General features: G+C 55.2%; 1 protein-coding gene across 1 annotated transcript in view; it reads right to left on the reverse strand.

Annotated features, from left to right (window-relative positions):
- The window catches only part of TRIP10 (thyroid hormone receptor interactor 10), an 81,302-nt gene that overhangs the window by 24,508 nt on the left and 39,330 nt on the right, over positions 1–17,464 (reverse strand). Inside the window, exons 2-4 of the mRNA XM_074979502.1 lie at positions 13,936–14,051; positions 4,892–4,948; positions 453–600 (exon numbers count right to left, since the gene is read on the reverse strand). Of these exons, the coding sequence (XP_074835603.1) occupies positions 453–600; positions 4,892–4,948; positions 13,936–14,051 (321 nt within the window). The remainder of the gene's footprint in view (positions 1–452; positions 601–4,891; positions 4,949–13,935; positions 14,052–17,464) is intronic.

The raw sequence follows: 17,464 nt of genomic DNA on the forward strand, positions 1-17,464 counted from the left end.
ACTTGACACAATATTCTAGATGTGGCCTCACCAGTGCTGAAGAGAGGGAAACAACCACTTGTCTAGATCTGCTTGAGATGCTCCTCCTAATGCACCCTATCTAGTATGCCGTCACCCTTCTTGGCTACCAGGGCACAGTGTCGACTCATATCCAGTGTTTCATCCACTATAATCCCTAGATCCCTTTCTGCTACACTGCTGCTTAGCCAGTCAGTCCCCAGCTAAGGGCCCTGGCGCGTTCCCCTCGAGGCAGTAGCCAGCTGTCTCCCTGGAGTGGCTTGGCCCTGCGAAGGGACATGCTCGGCTGGTGCATTCCCAAGAAGGCCCAGTGGGGACCTCACCCAAGCACAAAGGATGGTCGGGGCTCAGCTGGATGCACAACTCGCCCCCACCCCAGACCTGACCGAGCCCTGGACAGCTGTACTGGAAGAGAAGGAAGGGGGAATTGTTACCAATTTCCTCTCCTGCTTGAGCTCCTGGGCCTGCTTGGAGAGCTCCACGCAGATCTGCATCATCAGGTTCTCGGCCACCACCTCCCTCTGGCCAGCAAAGTCATTGAGCTCCTTCACCACCTGCAGGAAGGCCTGGTACTGGCAGAACCTGCAGCAGGGGCAGAGTTAAGGGGAGGGAAGTGACAAGGTCACGTTATGGCCGCGGAGACTCAGTGCATATACCTCTGTGGCCCTTAGCCCCAGGCACCTCCGAACTCAGCCTGCCCACGCATGAGCCGTCAAAGCTGCACTGAGCATGCAGGAGCAGAACAGACGTCCCTCTAATCCAGGACAGTCTCTGACAGCAGCAGGGCAGACAGCCAAAGGGCTGGTTCCACCCCACCAAGAAGGGGCGAGGCCAACGACAGAAGGGGCGGGGCTTGTGGGGTCAGCCTTGGCCGGGGGGCACACTCCATCAGCTGCATGCGGAGCCCCGTCGGGAGCATGAAATTAAATCCAATGGCCCAGCTTTGCTGCCATTTCAGGTCCTGCCTGTCTCCACAAAGGAGCCTGCAGCACTGGGCTCTGACCCCACTTATGGCAGCAGTGACGGATAGAGCTCCGGGCCCCTTTGAAATGCCAGGCTCTGGGGCAACCACCCCCTTTACCCCCCACTGTTGGTGGGTCTGCCACAGGGCAGCTCCCTCGCAGGCCCGGCTCAGCGCAACCACCTCCGGGGGGGAATCCCCCAGCCTGCAGAACGTAGGTCTCTGATTCAAGGTCGGACGCAAACGATGCAGGATCTGCCACATCCCACCGTTAACCTTCAGCAGAGTCTCCCTAGCTTCAGCCACCAGACCTCGGACTTTCTTGGTTCGACTGAAGGGACCTGGCTACCTCCTGGCCTCAGGGCTATGAAATCGTCCTCATGGTTCCTTCTGCCTTTAATCTGAGAATCAGGCTGAGCTGGATCGTGTGAGGAACTCAATGAGCACATGACAGGATAACCCGCTGCCAGGGGAGGTGGAGTCCTGACCCCCAGCAGCTAGCGGCTGGGGCTTACGCCTTGGGGCAGGCAGGTTTCTCCCTTCTAAACATTTGGGTGGTTTTTTTTTTTTTGTTTTATTTTTTTAAATACTTAATTCTAATTCTGGATTTCTCCTGAAGTTCCCACTTCTCCTTTTAAGCCCACTGAATTCCCTGGTCCCGTGTAAGCTGGTGGCAATGAGTCCCGCAGCATAAACAAACAAGTTTTTCTGCTGCACGTTTTTAAATGCGCTGCCTCGAGGTTTCGTTGAACAAACACCCCCTTGTTCCTGGGTCACAAGGCCAGGGGAAAAGAAATCCCCTTCACCCTGCCCACAGCCTTATCCAAGCTTTGGGCCGGGGTTAGATCGGGGTAATGCGCCAAGTCCAAATTGCCAGGCGCTTTTGAACGGATCACAAAAATCAGCATGTTGACGTTCTACCGTCCCCGTTACCGTGTTTCTCTGGATTTTGACCACTCCGCAGCTGGATGAAATAGAACCTTGACCCCCAGCCACCAAAACCGGGGCTTATTTCATCCTCAAGAGTCGTATCACAGAGGTAGCCGAGTTAGTCTGTATCTTCGAGAACAACAAGAAGCCCTGGGGCACCTTACAGACTAACAGATATTTTGGAGCACAAGTTTTTGTGGGCAAAGACCCACTTCTGATGACCCGCTTTTTCAGCGCTCCCATGCAGTTCTCTAACTGGCCAGAAGGGGGCACCCTACCATTGACAGATCAGCTGGCAGCTCTGTTCGCACCCACTGGGCACCCAGGACCTCAATGCAGAGACAAGACTGGGGTGTGGTCTGGGAAGCAATCCCCCTCCCCTCCCCACCCCACCTGCATTCACCCAGCCTTGCAACATAGCGTACAGGTTTCCAGGGAGGTTCAGCTCTGACCCAGCTGGCTGCGAGCTAGTGCTCCAACTGGGGGCACCTGCAGGACAGAGCCGGGTCCACCCCAGCAGGGTTGCGGGAACGCTATATGGTGAGGGCAAGGACACAGAGGAAAAGCCCCAGACAAAACAGGGAACAGCCAGCCCCTTTAGGTTCTGTACCTACCGTCTCTGGGCCCACTCTGCAGGCAGCGGCTGGCTCTGGTGCGGACAGCGGAGAAGAGGGTTAGAGGTGGGTGTTTTCTGATGGGCTGGAGTCAGACGCTGACCGGAAGCTAAGCCCCTCCTGGCAGATCAGCTGTTCTCAGGGGATTTCCCCCATGGTGCTAGGGTCGAGCTCAACCCCAAAACGGAGGCAACCGCCCCCTGCCCCACCAGGGGCTTCCTGATAACTCGGATCAGAATCACAAAAGGGTGGGGGGTTGGGAGTGTGAGATCAAATCCAATGGCCCAACTCTGCGGCCATTTCGGGTCCAGCCTGTCCCTGTCCCACAAGGGTCCCTTTCCAGTGCTCCACTCCCGTCTGAAGTCATGGGGCTGGTGCAAGAATTGGCCAGATGGCATCAGATGGGGAGTCTAGTCCGCGACCCCAGGGGACCAGCACTAGGTTCAGCGGCAGGTGTAAGAACCCTGCCATATGCAAAGTGGATGCCCCCCCCTCATTAAATCCCCTCCTAGCCTCGAAAAGCAAGTGATTTAAATCCCAGCACCTGCAATTTAATGGCTCTTCCAAAATAGGCATCAGTGGTAATTAAACACAAGCAGTTCTGTGCCACCTCAGAGGCTCACACACATCAGTTTATTTTATTATTTATTCTGTATTATTATTACAAAATTATTTTATTAGCTTTTGTGGGTAAAATCCACTTCCCCAGCTGGGTTGGAGTGGAAGTTCCAGAACCCAGGTACCTATAGCAGCAAAATACAAAAGTTACCTGTCATTAATAAGACCAGTGAGGGAAACAAATTAAGCCAGATGTGCCTCTAAGGTGTCACAGAACAGCTGCTTGTTTTTAAAGCTGCAGATTCACACAGCTCCCCCCTCTGTGCTGTAACGACAATCGCTCTGGAGACCCTGCGCCACCCCACCCCCCCATAAAAGTGTCCCTTTCAGGGCTCCCTCTAATTTTTAATATCCATGGGCAGAATAAATTTTGCTCTGTGCCCCGTGATGCACCTGCTGTAGGTGCTCTGCTAATCAGCTGAGTGGCACCTTAACCTCTCCTGGGTAGCTGCCGAAGCACTCCACTTACAGGGAATGCTGGTCCAATCCCCTTTTGAAATGTACTAGGCTCTTAATTTCTAGCACTCCCTGTGGCGAGGAGTTCCCCAGAGTGACATTCCCTGGCCTTTTAGGTAGGTCAGCCAGGGGTACAACACCCTCTTCTGGCTTTAAAGCTAGTAAAGAAAACTCAGCCTATTGCAATTCACAGAGTTTAAGGCCAGGTGGGGCTATTCTGTTAACTCCCGGAGAGCCGAGGCCAGGGAATTTCGTGTAAATTACTCCTGAGCTGAGCCTCATAGCCTGTATTTGTGTTTAACTCACACACCTTGCAGAAAGGCAGCCAGCCTGGATTTGGGGATCAAGGGATGGAGAACCCACCACTTCCTTATGGAGTTTGGTCAAGGGGTTTCTCATCCTATCACGAAAGGGCCAAGCCTTGGTTCTTAACTTGAAGCTGTCTGGCTTTAATGTAGAATCAGAGATCTGGAGGCCTGACAGAGACCTCCTAACATCCATCGTTTGCCGCACAATTTACTGCTACACGTGACAGAGATAGCCACGTTAGTCTGTATTCTAGCAGAACAAAAAGCAGTCCTGTAGCACTTTAAAGACTAACAAAATCATTTAGTAGGTGATGAGCTCTCATGGGACAGCCCCACTTCTGAGTCTGTTCTGGTAAGGCTATGATCTGAAGAAGTGGGTCTCTCCCACGAAAGCTCATCACCCAATAAATTATTTTGTTACCCTTTAAAGTGCTACATGACTGCTCCATTGTTCTGCTGTACGTGTGTTTGCCTTGGAACGGTCGCTGACCCCGCGTTAGACAAAGCGCTGGAATTTGACACTTTGACCTCTATGTACAGGGTGATGATGATACTTTTTAAAGTCACTACTAGTCCTATTTATAATAGTTTCATTAATGAATAAATTCAGATGCAGCACTTTCCGGTTTAGGTGGTGGTGGGTAGCATTAGCTGGTCTTTTGCAAGCTCCCGGCTGCATGGGGGAGAAGGGGTGGGGCTGAGCTCCGATCTTGCGTGCCACTTTTGACACCTGTGCCAGGGGTTGCCGATTCCTGGGCCAGAGGTGGGGAACACACCCTAAAGTTACCCAAGTGCAGCAGTTTTCATTTCTGGATACCTGAGTACAAGCAAGATGTGTGATGTGTGTACTTACTTGTACTTCAGGACACCCCGCTCTCCCACGTACTTCTCCCCACCTCTGCCCTGGTCTAGCATGTCCTGCTAACCCACCAGTCTTTGTTTCTTATTCTGTCTTTCTGCACTAGTGTGAAAGTTGAGCCACTTACTTGGATTCTGGATCGTCTCTTGTGTTTCGTTTCGGAAGATACTTCTTCACCAAATTCCTGCAATGAGAAGGAAACAAAACACACGGGAGAGTGAAGAAGGTTTCCTGGCAGAGAAGGCAGCAAGAGGTTACCAGCCACAGAAAGGGCCCTCCCTCTGCTTCCCTGTGTAGATCAACACCATTGCCAAAAGTCAGCAAATCCTAGTTCCCGCACCCAAAATCTACCAGCTGCCTCCTGAGGAGGATGGCAAAAGGTGCACGCTTAGAAAAGCGAGCTCCTGCCCCCAAGCATTCATCAGCTATCCAGGCCAGCAGCGCGAGGGACAAGTGAGGCAGGGAAAGAGAACCTGACTTGCCCAGGGTCATCAGCAAAGCTGGGAACAGAGTCAGCTCTGCCAAGCCCCAGTCCACGGACTGACCCACTGGATTCTGCAGAAAGTCCTTGGAATCCATGGCTGTCTGCTGTACTTATCTGATTCCTTAATGGCCGAGTGCCCCGCAATCTACTTCACACAGCCTGCCCGATAGCGATATTATCCCCATTTCAAAGATGGAAAAACCGAGGCAACGAGCCAGAAAACAAAGCCAGGATCATTACCGTATAGTGAACCCATAGCAAAGCTTGGAAGAATCCAGGAGTCCTGATTCCCAGGTTCTCTCTGCCTAACTGTACCTCACTCCCATAGCTTGGGACAGAGCCCGGGAGTGTAGGACTAGCAATAACAGGGCACACAGAGCCAGGACTCCTGCGTTCCATTCTCAGCTCTGGAAGGAGTGGCGGCTAGTGGTTTCAACAGGTGGGACAGGGAGGCACGACACCTGGGTACTACTCCCAGCTTGGAAGATTCTGGGACTTCCAATTCTGCCCCTGCTGCAGCCATGAAACCAGGGTGAAAACCAGAGTGTCTTAACACCCAATTTCTCACTGCTGCAGCCTGATCAGACCCCACTCCCCAGAGCCAGAGAAAAGCTACGTCTCCCCACGGACAGTGGGAGAAAGGGGCCATCAAAGGACCAAAATAACCAACCCCTTACTGCACGCAACCCTGACGGGACAGTGCTTTTTGGTGGAATTTTGCAGCACAACGCTGCGAGCCGGCCCTGTGAAACAGCTGGGCAGAAAAGAGAAGAGAAACCCAACACCACTTCCTTGGAGAGCCCCGGGGCCGGAGGGCCAGGCAGGCAAGCCTGGATCTAGAGAGGGAAACTCCTGCCCCGTGGTTTGCAAGAAAAATGCTGGGCTCAGACTCTGCTGCCGCAGGCCTGCTTTTCCTGTCAGCCGTCTCGGGCTACAGCTGCATTGCCAGCCTGGAGGGGGCTCTTCCTTCCTCCCACTATATATAGGCCAGGGACTTCTGATTGGCTCGTGGCAGAGATCTGCTTTGCAGAAAGGCCAGGCGGGCCTTGGCACTGGCGGGCAGCGTGGCCAGAGACGGCTGCTCCTTAAAGGGGACAGGCTGCACCAGCTACCTTGACCCCCACGCTAGCTTCTGCTCTGCTGTGGAGGATGCCCCATCCTGCCCCACAGGAAAAGGGAGTTCCCAAGGCTGGAGCACGGCAGAGGGGATGCTGGGATGTATGGCTGCCACCGCGGCCTTGGAAAGCCTCATCGTCCCCACATCAGGGTGGCAAGGCCAGGGGCCAGCTGCTACGAGTGTGCCACGGCCAAGATTCGCCCCACCCCCAGCAAAGCCAAAGGACTCAAGGGCCAGTTGCGTGCTCCGCCCCGAGAGCCACACGCAGCCGAGACAGTGGCCAGGGTCCACTGATCCAGCCCCCACAGCGGCGCTGGCGCTAGCTGGAGTCATGGAGCAGGGAGAACTGCTCGACGCCCCGCGGGGGGGTTCAGCTCAGAAGGCCTGTTTCCTTCCCCACCTGCCACGCTCCTGCCAGAGGAGCGCCGCGATGCCTGGCGCCTTGGGAAGGGCCTCCCTGAGCGGGCACGGAGAGGGTGGCACAGCCTAAGGAGGTGAAGCATGGAGCTGGGAGACAGCACAGCTGGGACTAGAACCCCGGTGTTCTGTGACCTTGGTCCGAGCCCCCGGCTCTGTGCCTCAGTTTCCCTTTGATTCTCAGTCTGGGGAGCTCTTCCGGGCAACGACACTGCAGCACCCAGTCTGACAGGATTGGGATCTCAGCTGGAGCCTGTGGGTACAGCCAAACGGCAGCACCTACCTGTGCTGTTGGCCGGACAGCGACATTCGCAGCCGCAGGGCACTCTGGCTGGAGGTGGGGAGTGGGGGTGGGTTTAAAGCAACAGGGTACCTGTCCCACTCACCAGCGTTCCCGGTGAGCCGAGCACTGGGGTGGCCGCCCGGGAGAGACTCAGGGGCTGCCCAGCTGATTAGCAAAGCGCCCACAGCTGGCAGCGTGTGTTTCAGTTGGTGGTGCACATCCCCACATGCCTCAGTGCTCATAAAATTTATTCCGTCCATGGGTGGAAAAAATTAGAGGGAACCCTGCCCCCTCACCCGTGGGCTCCGTGCGGCTCGCTCACCGACAAGCCTTCAAAGCACGTGACAAAACCATGACTGCCCTCCTTTTAGAGGTGGGGAAACTGAGGCACACAAGGCCAAATGGATTTGACCAAGGACACCCGGCTGTGGCTGCAGAGAGAAACTGTGGTCCAAGTCCCGGCACACTCATTCCCGGGAACACCCACCCCACCTTGCTACCGTGGAACCAGCTATAATGAATTCCAGCTACAAGGCCCTACCTTGTGCTGCCCTGCCTCAAAGAGGCTAGACAAGCCCGTGTGTCAGAGGGCTAAACTGAGGCAGGAAGCAGAGACGAAGGTCAGAGAATGGGGGAGTGGCAGAGCTCAGTACAGAATCCGGTGCTCTAACCACTAGGCAATATCGGTTGTGCCAGCTGGTTGGTTCGGGCTAGACTTAAATGGCACTGCCTCGAAAGGAGAATTTTCCAGCCCTGGCAGGGAATCCCCTGCCTCCCTCACATGATGGGGCCCTCCTGGAAACCCGAGCAACACACAGCCATAGGGAGAGCCAGGCAGCCCATGGTTTCACCTGCAAGTTCAGGCAGTGCCTCCCGAGAGTTGGGAGTTTCTTTCCCGGCTAGGAAAGAGACAGAGCCTGTGAGATGAAACAACAAAAATCACTTGACATCCGGAAAGCACCTTGCCAGCAAATTCCCTGCCACTCAGCTGGCACGATCCGGGGTGCTATTCGCTCCATTCACCAACAGACAAAACCCCGCAGGCTTGGCCAGGTTCCCACGATACAGCCAGACACTGCCTCTCCTGGGTTCAGCTGCCACTAATTAGTCATGATCTGGAGGCAGACTGCAAAATGTCAACCCCTCGCCCAGAGACAAGCCTGGGGTTTCTGATCACGGCATTTAAAGAGAAACCTTTCCCATAAGGGTTGGGGTCTTTTAAAATTCACCAGCTGAAGCGCGCGTCTCGGCTCCGCATCGAGTTTTTACCGGCAGCCTTGAGGGCTAGAATCGAATGTTTTAAAACCAGCTGTGCGCGCACCGGCTGCTAGGAGCTGAACACTTCAGAAAACACCCTGCAAGGTGCAAGCGCCACAAACAAGCGACACGAGCAGCATTCCCTGTAAGCTAAGCACTTGGGTGGCTGCCCAGGAGAGAGTCAGGTGCCATCCACGGCCGTCAGCGTGTGTTTCTATTGGTGGTGCACAGCCACACGTTCCTCAGTGTACATAATAAAATTTATTCCACCCACAGATGGTCAAAAAAATCAGAAGGAACACTACTGGGGTGGGGTCCCACCAGCTGACTACCCTCTACCTGAATTACCCCTTGTGCCTGTGTCCACACACGCACAACCCTACACCCTGGTGGCAGAATGGTTTAGCACCACCAAGCCCTGCATGGATGTACGTTAAAGCCCTTTTACTTATCCCACTCGCCACCCACACAAACACTTCATCCAACAGATCAGTTTTTTCAACTTCTTTTTTTTTAAATAAAGTAGCCTTTTCCAAAAAAGCTTAAGTTATACGTAGCCCCTTACCTACAATTTTCAGACAATTTTTTCCCCCATCGTTGCAACACATCTGTTTAAATAGAGCAGTACACACAAGTCAGGGTTGGTATGGAATTTCAGAACAATAACACAGGTAAGCCAAACCAGAGAGAGACAAAGCAGGCTGCTCTTTAAGATGCATGCATTTACTCTAGACTTGTGGCTAGTGCTTTTTATATGCCTAGCTTTACAACAGGCTGCAAAGATTTAGATGAGATGGTGTACCCCGTGGAAGATTTCTGTGTACCCTCGGGGGTACGTGTACCCCTGGCTGAGAACCACTGCACTAGGGCACTTTTTATTCCAGCTGTTGCCGCTTGGTCCCATTTAGACAGGCTCAGTGCCTAGATGGGTTTTGCCTGCAAAAGGTTAGCTCTCTTGTTAGGAAGAAATCAAGGACCAAGCCAGGCTGGAGAAAGACATCTGGACCAGGGATTCCCAACCTGGGGTCCCTGGGGCTCTGCAAGCATATTATTATTGTTATTATTAAATTAAGTATCTTCCAGTAATGTTATGAACCGTGGTCTGAAAATCTAAAGTTGTGGTTTCCTTTTTCATTTAACGAAGTGTACAAATCAGCTCGAATTGGCTTTGATGGAGATCGAGAACGGTTTGGGGGGTGAGTGAGGGTCTGTGAATGGTTTGGGGGGCGACTGGGGGGCTGCTCTAGTGGAAAGGCTAGGAACCGCTGACCGAGACAGACCCCTCCAGGGCAGGAGAGGAGAGGCCTGCCTCCACCTGTGCTGGTGTAAGACACTTGCTGTTACACTCCTCCTCCTAGATCTTTTGGAGGGCCTTTGTGATAACCTGTGGGATGAGGAAACCTTTAAAGGGCCAGTGACCACTTCAAAGCACTGCTCCCCCGGCCTGGGGGGAGGGAGCCCCTACCAGCCCCCTAGAACAAGCGCCGGGCGGCAGGCCCCAAAGGTCAACATGACCCATCAGAGGGAAAGTGACCTGGCTAAGGCTCTCTGGGGCAGGAAGCCCACACAGGAAACAGGCCAGGGAGCAGCCCTTGCGGTTTGGATCACGAGGCATCTTCCTGCAGCAGAGCTATGAAGGAGACGGGAAGGACGGGTGGCACTATTATTTTTAACGCTATAGGAACGTATTGTCTTGCAGTATCCCTGCAGCAAGAGGAGGTGATGTGGGTTGGAAGGATGGGGGAGGGGGACTTTGTCCCTGTCTGCCACTCGCTCGTAGCTGGAACCAGAAGGACTCGTTCTGTGTCATAGACCCTGTACTGCTGACAGCGATTCTTCCAGAGGGACAAAAGGAGCTGGGTGTTCAGGGATACCTGAGGTCCAGGCTGGTGGCTGCGAGCTTCTTATGAAGGAACTTAGTTGCAGCTCCTGCTCCTTCACCGCACTATGAGCTACCCCGTGCAGGTGGGTCAAGGTATTCAGGCACCTAATTTCCATTCACTCCAACAGGTGTTCGACATCCTAACGATCGTGAAAAACCTGACCCTAAGTTATCTGGGCACCCTCAAGGGGCTGGGGCAGAGCCCACATCGCTTAATCCTGAACAGCCAGTTGCCCCCTGCCCACCGACCCACAGGGGAGCAGAGTCCCAGCCACCGCACCGTCCTGCTCCCTTGGGCGAAGGGCCCGGAAGCTGGGTGGTGCAACCCAAGGGCAGTCAGGCCACGTATGTGGCTATCGAAGAACACGCAGATGTACAAGGAGGATTGGTCCATTGGCAGCTATTCCCCAGGATGGGCAGAGAGGTGTCCCTGGCCTCTGTCAGAAGATGGGAATGGTGATGGGTGGGATCACGTGACGATGCCCTGTTCTGTTCATTTCCTCTCAGGCACCTGGCACTGGCCACGGTTAGGAGACAGGACACTGGGGTAGTTGGACCTTTGGTCTCACCCAGCAATGGCTGTTCTCATGAGCCCCTAATGGCAAGAGACTTACGCTGTATGCTTAGGGGTCCCCCATCCTGCCCCCACGCCACTGTGCATTGCTCTCTTCCACCCTAGAAACAGCTGCATTTACCCAGCGCCCAACCCTCCCCACATGCTAAAGAGAAGCATGTTACCCTGCAGCCAAGAAGACACCTTGCGTCTGCACGCCAGGGCAGCTCAGAGGCATGGGGAGAAATCCTCGAGCAGGGGAGAGAGGACCGGGGCAGACCGGGTCTCAGAGATCTGAAGTCTGTTCTGAGTTTCGCCACTCACCTGCTGGCCAGGTCCCTGCAGGGGAGAGTTAGGTGCTTTCCAGCAAAGGTCTGTCCCGCTGCGGATGGGATCCTCACTCAGCTTTCAGTTCCCTCCCTTGGAGGTTGCTAGGTTCCCCGACTGATCTCGCCAGCCCTGCTCTCCCAGGATTGGAACACCCCGTTGGCCATAAATTCTCATGGAAAGGGAGCATCCACACTCGCTCGACAGCTTGGGAGCATTCCCCTCCCAGCCTGTGACTCCTGGCTTAGCTGTTCCCATCATAGAACCTAAGGCTGGAAGGGAACTCAGGTTGTCAGCAAGTCCAGCCCCCTGCCTAAAGCAGGACCAACCCCAACTAAATCATCCCAGCCAGGACTTTGTCAAGAAGGGACTTAAAAACCTCTAGGGATGGAGATTCTACCACCTCTGTCGGTAACACATCCCAGTGCTTCACCACCCTCCTGGGGAAATAGTTTTTCCTAATATCCAACCTACACCTCCCCCTCTGTAATGTCAGACCATTGCTCCTTGTTCTGCCATCCCTCACTGCTGAGAGCAGCCTCTCTCCATCCTCTTCAGAGCCCCACTTCAGGAAGTTGAAGGCTGCTATCAAATCACGCCCCCCCCAACTCTTCTCTTCTGCAAACTAAATAAGCCCAAAGCCCTCAGCCTCTCCTGATAGGTCACGTGCTCCAGCCCCTCATCATCTTAGTTGCCCTCCGCTGAACTTGCTCCAATGCGTCCACACCCTTTCCATACTGGTCGACCAGAATTGGATGCAGCACTCCAGATGTGGCCTCACCAGAGCCAAGCAGAGGGGAAAAAGAACTTCTCTATATCTGCTGCAAATGCTCCTCCTCATGCACCCCAACTTGCCGGTAGCCTTTTTGGCTACCAGTACACAGTTGATTCATATCCAGCCTCTCATCCCACTGTAACCCCCAGGTCCTTTTCCGCTGCACTGCTCCTTAGCCAGTTGGTCCCCAGCCCGTAACAGTGCTTGGGATTCTTCCGTCCCAAGTGCAGGACTCTACTTGTCCTTGTTGAACCTCATCAAATTTCTTCTGACCCAGTCTCCCAATTTGTCTAGGTCACTCTGGACCCTTTCCCTACCCTCCAATGTATCTACCTGACCCCCTAGCTTAGTGTTCTCTGCAAATTTGCTGAGGGTGCAACCCATCCCCTCATCCAGGTCATTAACCAGACATTAAGGCATTGACCACTATCCGGTGGGCCTGTCTGTCAAGCCAGTTTTCTATCCATCTTACAATCTGCAGCCAGGCAGACATCTGCTTCCAGAGCAGGCCAGAGCCGATTCACAAACCACTCCCGGCAGCCCAGGCAGAGGCGTCACTGGGAAAATCCAGCCAAGCTAGAAGAGTCAAAAACACTCAGCTGGCAACTCCCAAAACTGCCCCCGCCCCCTCCGGCCCTTAGCTCATTTATTTCCAGCTGGAAGCGTGGAGGAACCGGCTGCCTGGCTGGGAGACCTGCCCAGAAGCACCCTACGCAGGGGCCGGGCTGGAACCAGGAAACAGTGGGGGACACCTAGTTCGCCCTGGGCTTCCCGCTAGGCCATCCCACGTACAGACCTTGGAGCATAAGGCAGAGGTGGCACATGGTGGGGGTGACGGGCAAGCTGGGTCTCGTCCGGCGAGCACTGGGGTGGCCACCCAGGAGAAATTCAAACGCCGACCCTCCATTCAGCAGAGCGCCCAGAGCCGGCAGCATGTTTCTATTGTGGTGCACATCCGCACCTGACTTGGTGCACCACATTTATTCCGCACATGGATGGAAAAATTAGAGGAAACATGGGAGGGCGGGGCCGGGCCGAGCCAAGACCAGACTGGCTCCTTAGCTTGCCCTACACACGCTCACGTGGACGGAGCATGCTCAGTAATGCTGACTAAGCCAGAGGCTCTCAGTCTGTCCCCGCTAGTGGCAGGGAGGCGCAGTGTTCAGAAGGCGCGGACAGGGGAAAGACAGAGCTGCGGGAGCGCGTGGTTCGGCCTTCCTGCCAGCCAGTGCCCTGCACGACTTCAGACCAGTCTAGGCTGACAATGGAACACGGCACGGGGCTAGCCCAAGTCACCCCCACCTCCACACCCAACGGCACAGGCTTGGTCCAAGCTCCTCGCCCGAGGGCTTCCAATCCCCCACGGGGCTGGTGCCACTGCTTGCACAAGTCCTGCCTGGCCCCCTTACGAGGCTGGGACTAGCGTCACTGCAGCCCTGCCTCCCTCCCCAACTCAGGGCCAGCATCAAAGCTCCCCGTACGTTCAGGCTCGGGCTGGACTCTGGACTCAGGCTGCAGCTGAGCATTGTTGCTGGAAATCCTCAGCCTGCTGCTCGAGTCAGCAGACACCCCACCGCAGCGCAGAGCCACTAACGCCAACAGCTCACCCCGCCTGCTTAGAGTCCCTGCTGTGCACTGTGCGGTGTGGCTGTAATTTGCTCTCTTCGACCCCAGAAGCAGCTGCATTTTGGGATGTGGGGAGGGATGGGCGCTGCCGAAGGAAACGTTGCCAGGCAGCCACGTTAAGAAAGCACCTTGTGTTTCCAGGCAGGGTCAGCGCGCACGGTACCTGGAGAGAGGAACGGTTTGCTCCAAAAGGTACCGAGGGTGAAACGGAAGAGAAAGAACCCAGGAGTCCTGGAAATCGGCTCCCGCCTCTAACCAGTAGGCTCCACTCCTCTTCCACGGCTGGGAAGAGAACCCAGGAGCCCCGGCACCCAGCTCCCACCACTAGACCACAGGCCTGCCAAAGGTGGGGAATAAGAGCCAGGGATCCTGCCTGGCCCTAGCTCTGGGCGGTGCGGGGGGAGCGCCCTGACCACTAGGCCCTCGTGCCTTCACCCCCGGCCCACCTACCTGAGCTGCTTGGCATAGGCCTGCTCGATCTCCGTCCGCTCCTTCACGAACTTGACGTACTTCTCCATCAGGTCCAGCCCCCACTGGGTGTGACGCTCTATGATGTCAAACTGGTCCTGGGAGGGGGGGATGGGAGGTGTCACTGGCGCAGCTGGGAACAATGCCGCCACCCACTCTGCTGACGCCCCCGCCCCCTGGCCTGCCATTACCCCCCAACCCAGGATTTAACCCCGGCTGTCCCAACCTGTGTTCTCGCCACCCCCAACCTCCATATGGGTCAGCCTCCTGTTATCACACAAATGCTCTGCCCCCCCAGCACCACATCCACGAACATCATTCCACCCCCCCGGCCAGTCACTCGCCTCCCCCCAGGCATCTCCATCCCCCAGCCAATCCCCCTGCTGGTGAGGCACCAGGAAAGCACAAGGGTAAGACTGCGCCCCCCACCACCACATCCCACCGCTCCCCACTTTGCCGCCCCCAACTTCAGCCCCCTGCTGCTTCCCATACCTCCCCTTCCAGAGCCTCCCATCCCCAGCACCCACCCCTCACCCAGAGCCCCAGAGCAGCAGCTCGCCGTCTGCAGGCAGCTCCTGGGCTCTCCTGCCACCCCCAGGGGCTCGTGTGACCAGTAGCGAGGCCCAGCCAGGCCCTCCACCGGCGCCTCCTTCAGAGCTCGGAGGAGACACGGGGGTTGGGGGTGTGGGGGCCGGGGGGGGTGTTTATAAACACAGCAGCACAATGGGGCCTTGTCTGCGAAAGCGGCGTGTGCCAGGGCCCCAGTAGGTTTCACACGGAGTCCAGATTCCCCTGGCCAAAGGTTTTTCCAGGCAAGGGGGAATTCACGGACCTGAACCTGTGCCACAGCCCAATCAAAGTGTAGCCGCCCCCCACTCCTGCCTCCCAGACCTGGTCCTGATGCCAGGCCCCAGTCACCCAGCCCCACGGCCAGGCCATTGCGGCACTAGCCCTCACCCCCTGCAGCTCCTGCCCGTTGGCACAGCCCCTCAGGGATCTGAGCCCGCGGTGCCCCAGTGTGTACGGGTGCATCCCCCTCCACTGAACGCCAGCCTGGGACCACCGGCTGCACTGCCCTTAGCCCTGGTTTCACAGCCTGGCTCAGGCAAGGACCTGGTTTTGTCCTGAGAAGGAAACCCCCAGAGATCCATTAGGTGTTGCCGTGAACACAACCCAGACACCCCGTTGTACGGAGTGGACAAACCTTCATGCTCCAGGGCCAGCATCTGACAGGGGTCAGGAGGAAAATGTCTCCACATGGGAACCTGCCCCTCACTGCCTCCCACAAAGGCCTTGGACACCAGCCCCCGCCAGACAAGTTAACCGGGAACCTGCTCTGATCCCATGCGGTAATTCATGCACAGACCTCCTCTGGCCTTCATTTCTCTCTCCAAGACTGTCTCTCAGGCTATGTTTAAACTGCAGGCTTCTGCAGGGAGACTGCAGGCCCTCAGCAGAAGTCTGCCACATCGGGAGCATTCTGCCGATAACCCTGTCTTTCTTGTTTCACAGTCTGGGGCACAATTTATAGACCCAATTAGAGATTACAGGTCCCCCTTAAGCCCGCATGGGCTGGGGTGCAAGAGAGCCGATCATCAGAGGGCAGTCCCTCAGAATTTTCACCCATGTTCCTTTAAGGCACGCACCCAAATGACATGTGGTGACTTCTGCAAACATATCAGCAGGAGAAATCTGGGCTTGATTTTAAGGGGTGCTCCAGCTCAACTACCAGATATGGGCTGGAGGCAGGATTTTTCTGGGTTCTAAAGGAAGTCACATTCAGCCAGCATTTCTCAGTCCTTTCTGCCTGGTAATCCTTTATTCAGTGTCAGATATTTTCACAGCAAAGATTCACCATTGGATCCTTGGCAGAACACCAGCCTCGGAGGCAGAGCTCACAATGCATTGCGCTTTTGAGCCGCCAAAGCCACCCCACAAGGCTCAACCCACAGAGGAGCCAGCACTGGGAGTTTGGCAGGGCACAGGCATTCATTTTTCTCCTCCAAAGAGAAAAGCAGAGGCCCTACACCGTGCCTCGGGGAACAACATACAGGTCCTGCCAGGGACTGTGGCTGCAGGGTCTCTCTCCCTGCTGCCACTATAATACAAATAAAGAGACCGGACCAGGAATCAGCAAACCTTAGCTCAATCCCAGCTCCTTCTCACACTCCAGGAGAGCCCCAGAACCTGTCTATTTGCATTACCCTCGTGGCTCAGGGCTCCGTGTCACACACCAGGCCCCCCTCCCCCAGCTCCCACACAAGGCACTGCACAAACAATAAAAAGGGGGCTCCTGCCTCAAGCAGCTTACAGTCCACAGAGAAGGAAGAAGTGACAGCTGAATAGACAGACAGACAGACAGACTTGTATTTCCCTAGCACAAGGAAACAGGTACTGCAGATCAGTCTGAGTGGCCACATTCAGGCTCTCTCTCTGTCTGTGCAGCGCCCAGATCTCTTGGTGTGACTATCAAATAACACACAAAGATTTGTTCCAGTTATTAGAGGTCCATTTCCAAGTGACAATAAAGGCAGAAGAGAGAGAGGTTTAAAACCCGGCCCAGCAAAGAGTGCCCAGCACCAGGGAGGGGAAAGTCATGACACTGACTGACAATAAAGCGAAAGTGACTCAGGATAGGCCCAGCTGTCCTTCAAGAACATTTTGCTCTGGTGCAGCTAGATCAATAGGTGCTAAGGGGGTGGGTATTTAGGGAAAGAGCAAAGCCACATCTTAAAGCCACATCCTCCATCTGGCTGCCGTCTCTGGCAGACAGAATCCAACCCCCCTCGCATGAAGGGGGAAGGAAGGGCAACACAGAGAGGTAGGTGAAATACTTTGCCAGGCGCTTAGAAGGAAGCCCATTAAGGGCTCTTGAGCCCCCCCGGAAACTGCAGTAAGCGATGCAGCGCTCTGGAGAGCGGGGGGTGCCCGTTTGTGAGCCTGAGGGGAGGTGGGCGACCCAGAGGAAGGAAGTAACTTTGCCTGAGGAGGAAGCTCTGGGGTTCCGTTGCTGTGATATGGGAGATCAGGCTACACCACCACAGTGGTCTCTTCTGACCTTGCGGGTCTATGAATCTACGGCTGGTGAGGGCCCATAGGGCCAAAACTGAGGAGAAAAAGAACCCAGGAGTCCTGCACATTCACCCCGAAATCTTCTACTCCCCCCCCACCATCAAATGAGGGGAGACAAGCTTTTGTGCCTGTCTCTTCTGAAGCTTCAGTAATGGACCACTCTCCCCAGCTCAGTTGCCAAGGGGAAAGCTTGCATGAAGTTCCTTCCAGTACAGCCTGGTGAGCCCAGGGCGCATCACCACCATTCAGAGCAAGGGGAAAGGTGACTCACGCTGCTAAATGATTGGGCAACAAAACAGCAAATGAATTTTAATGCTGATAGATGTTCAGTAATGCACAGCGGAAAAAATAATCCCAACTACACATAAAAAATGATGGGGACGAATCTAGCTACAACCACGCAAGAGAAGTCACTGTGGGTAGTTCTCTGAAAACATCC

This window comes from Carettochelys insculpta, chromosome 29 (genome assembly GCF_033958435.1).
Source record: "Carettochelys insculpta isolate YL-2023 chromosome 29, ASM3395843v1, whole genome shotgun sequence".
NCBI lineage: Eukaryota > Metazoa > Chordata > Testudines > Carettochelyidae > Carettochelys > Carettochelys insculpta.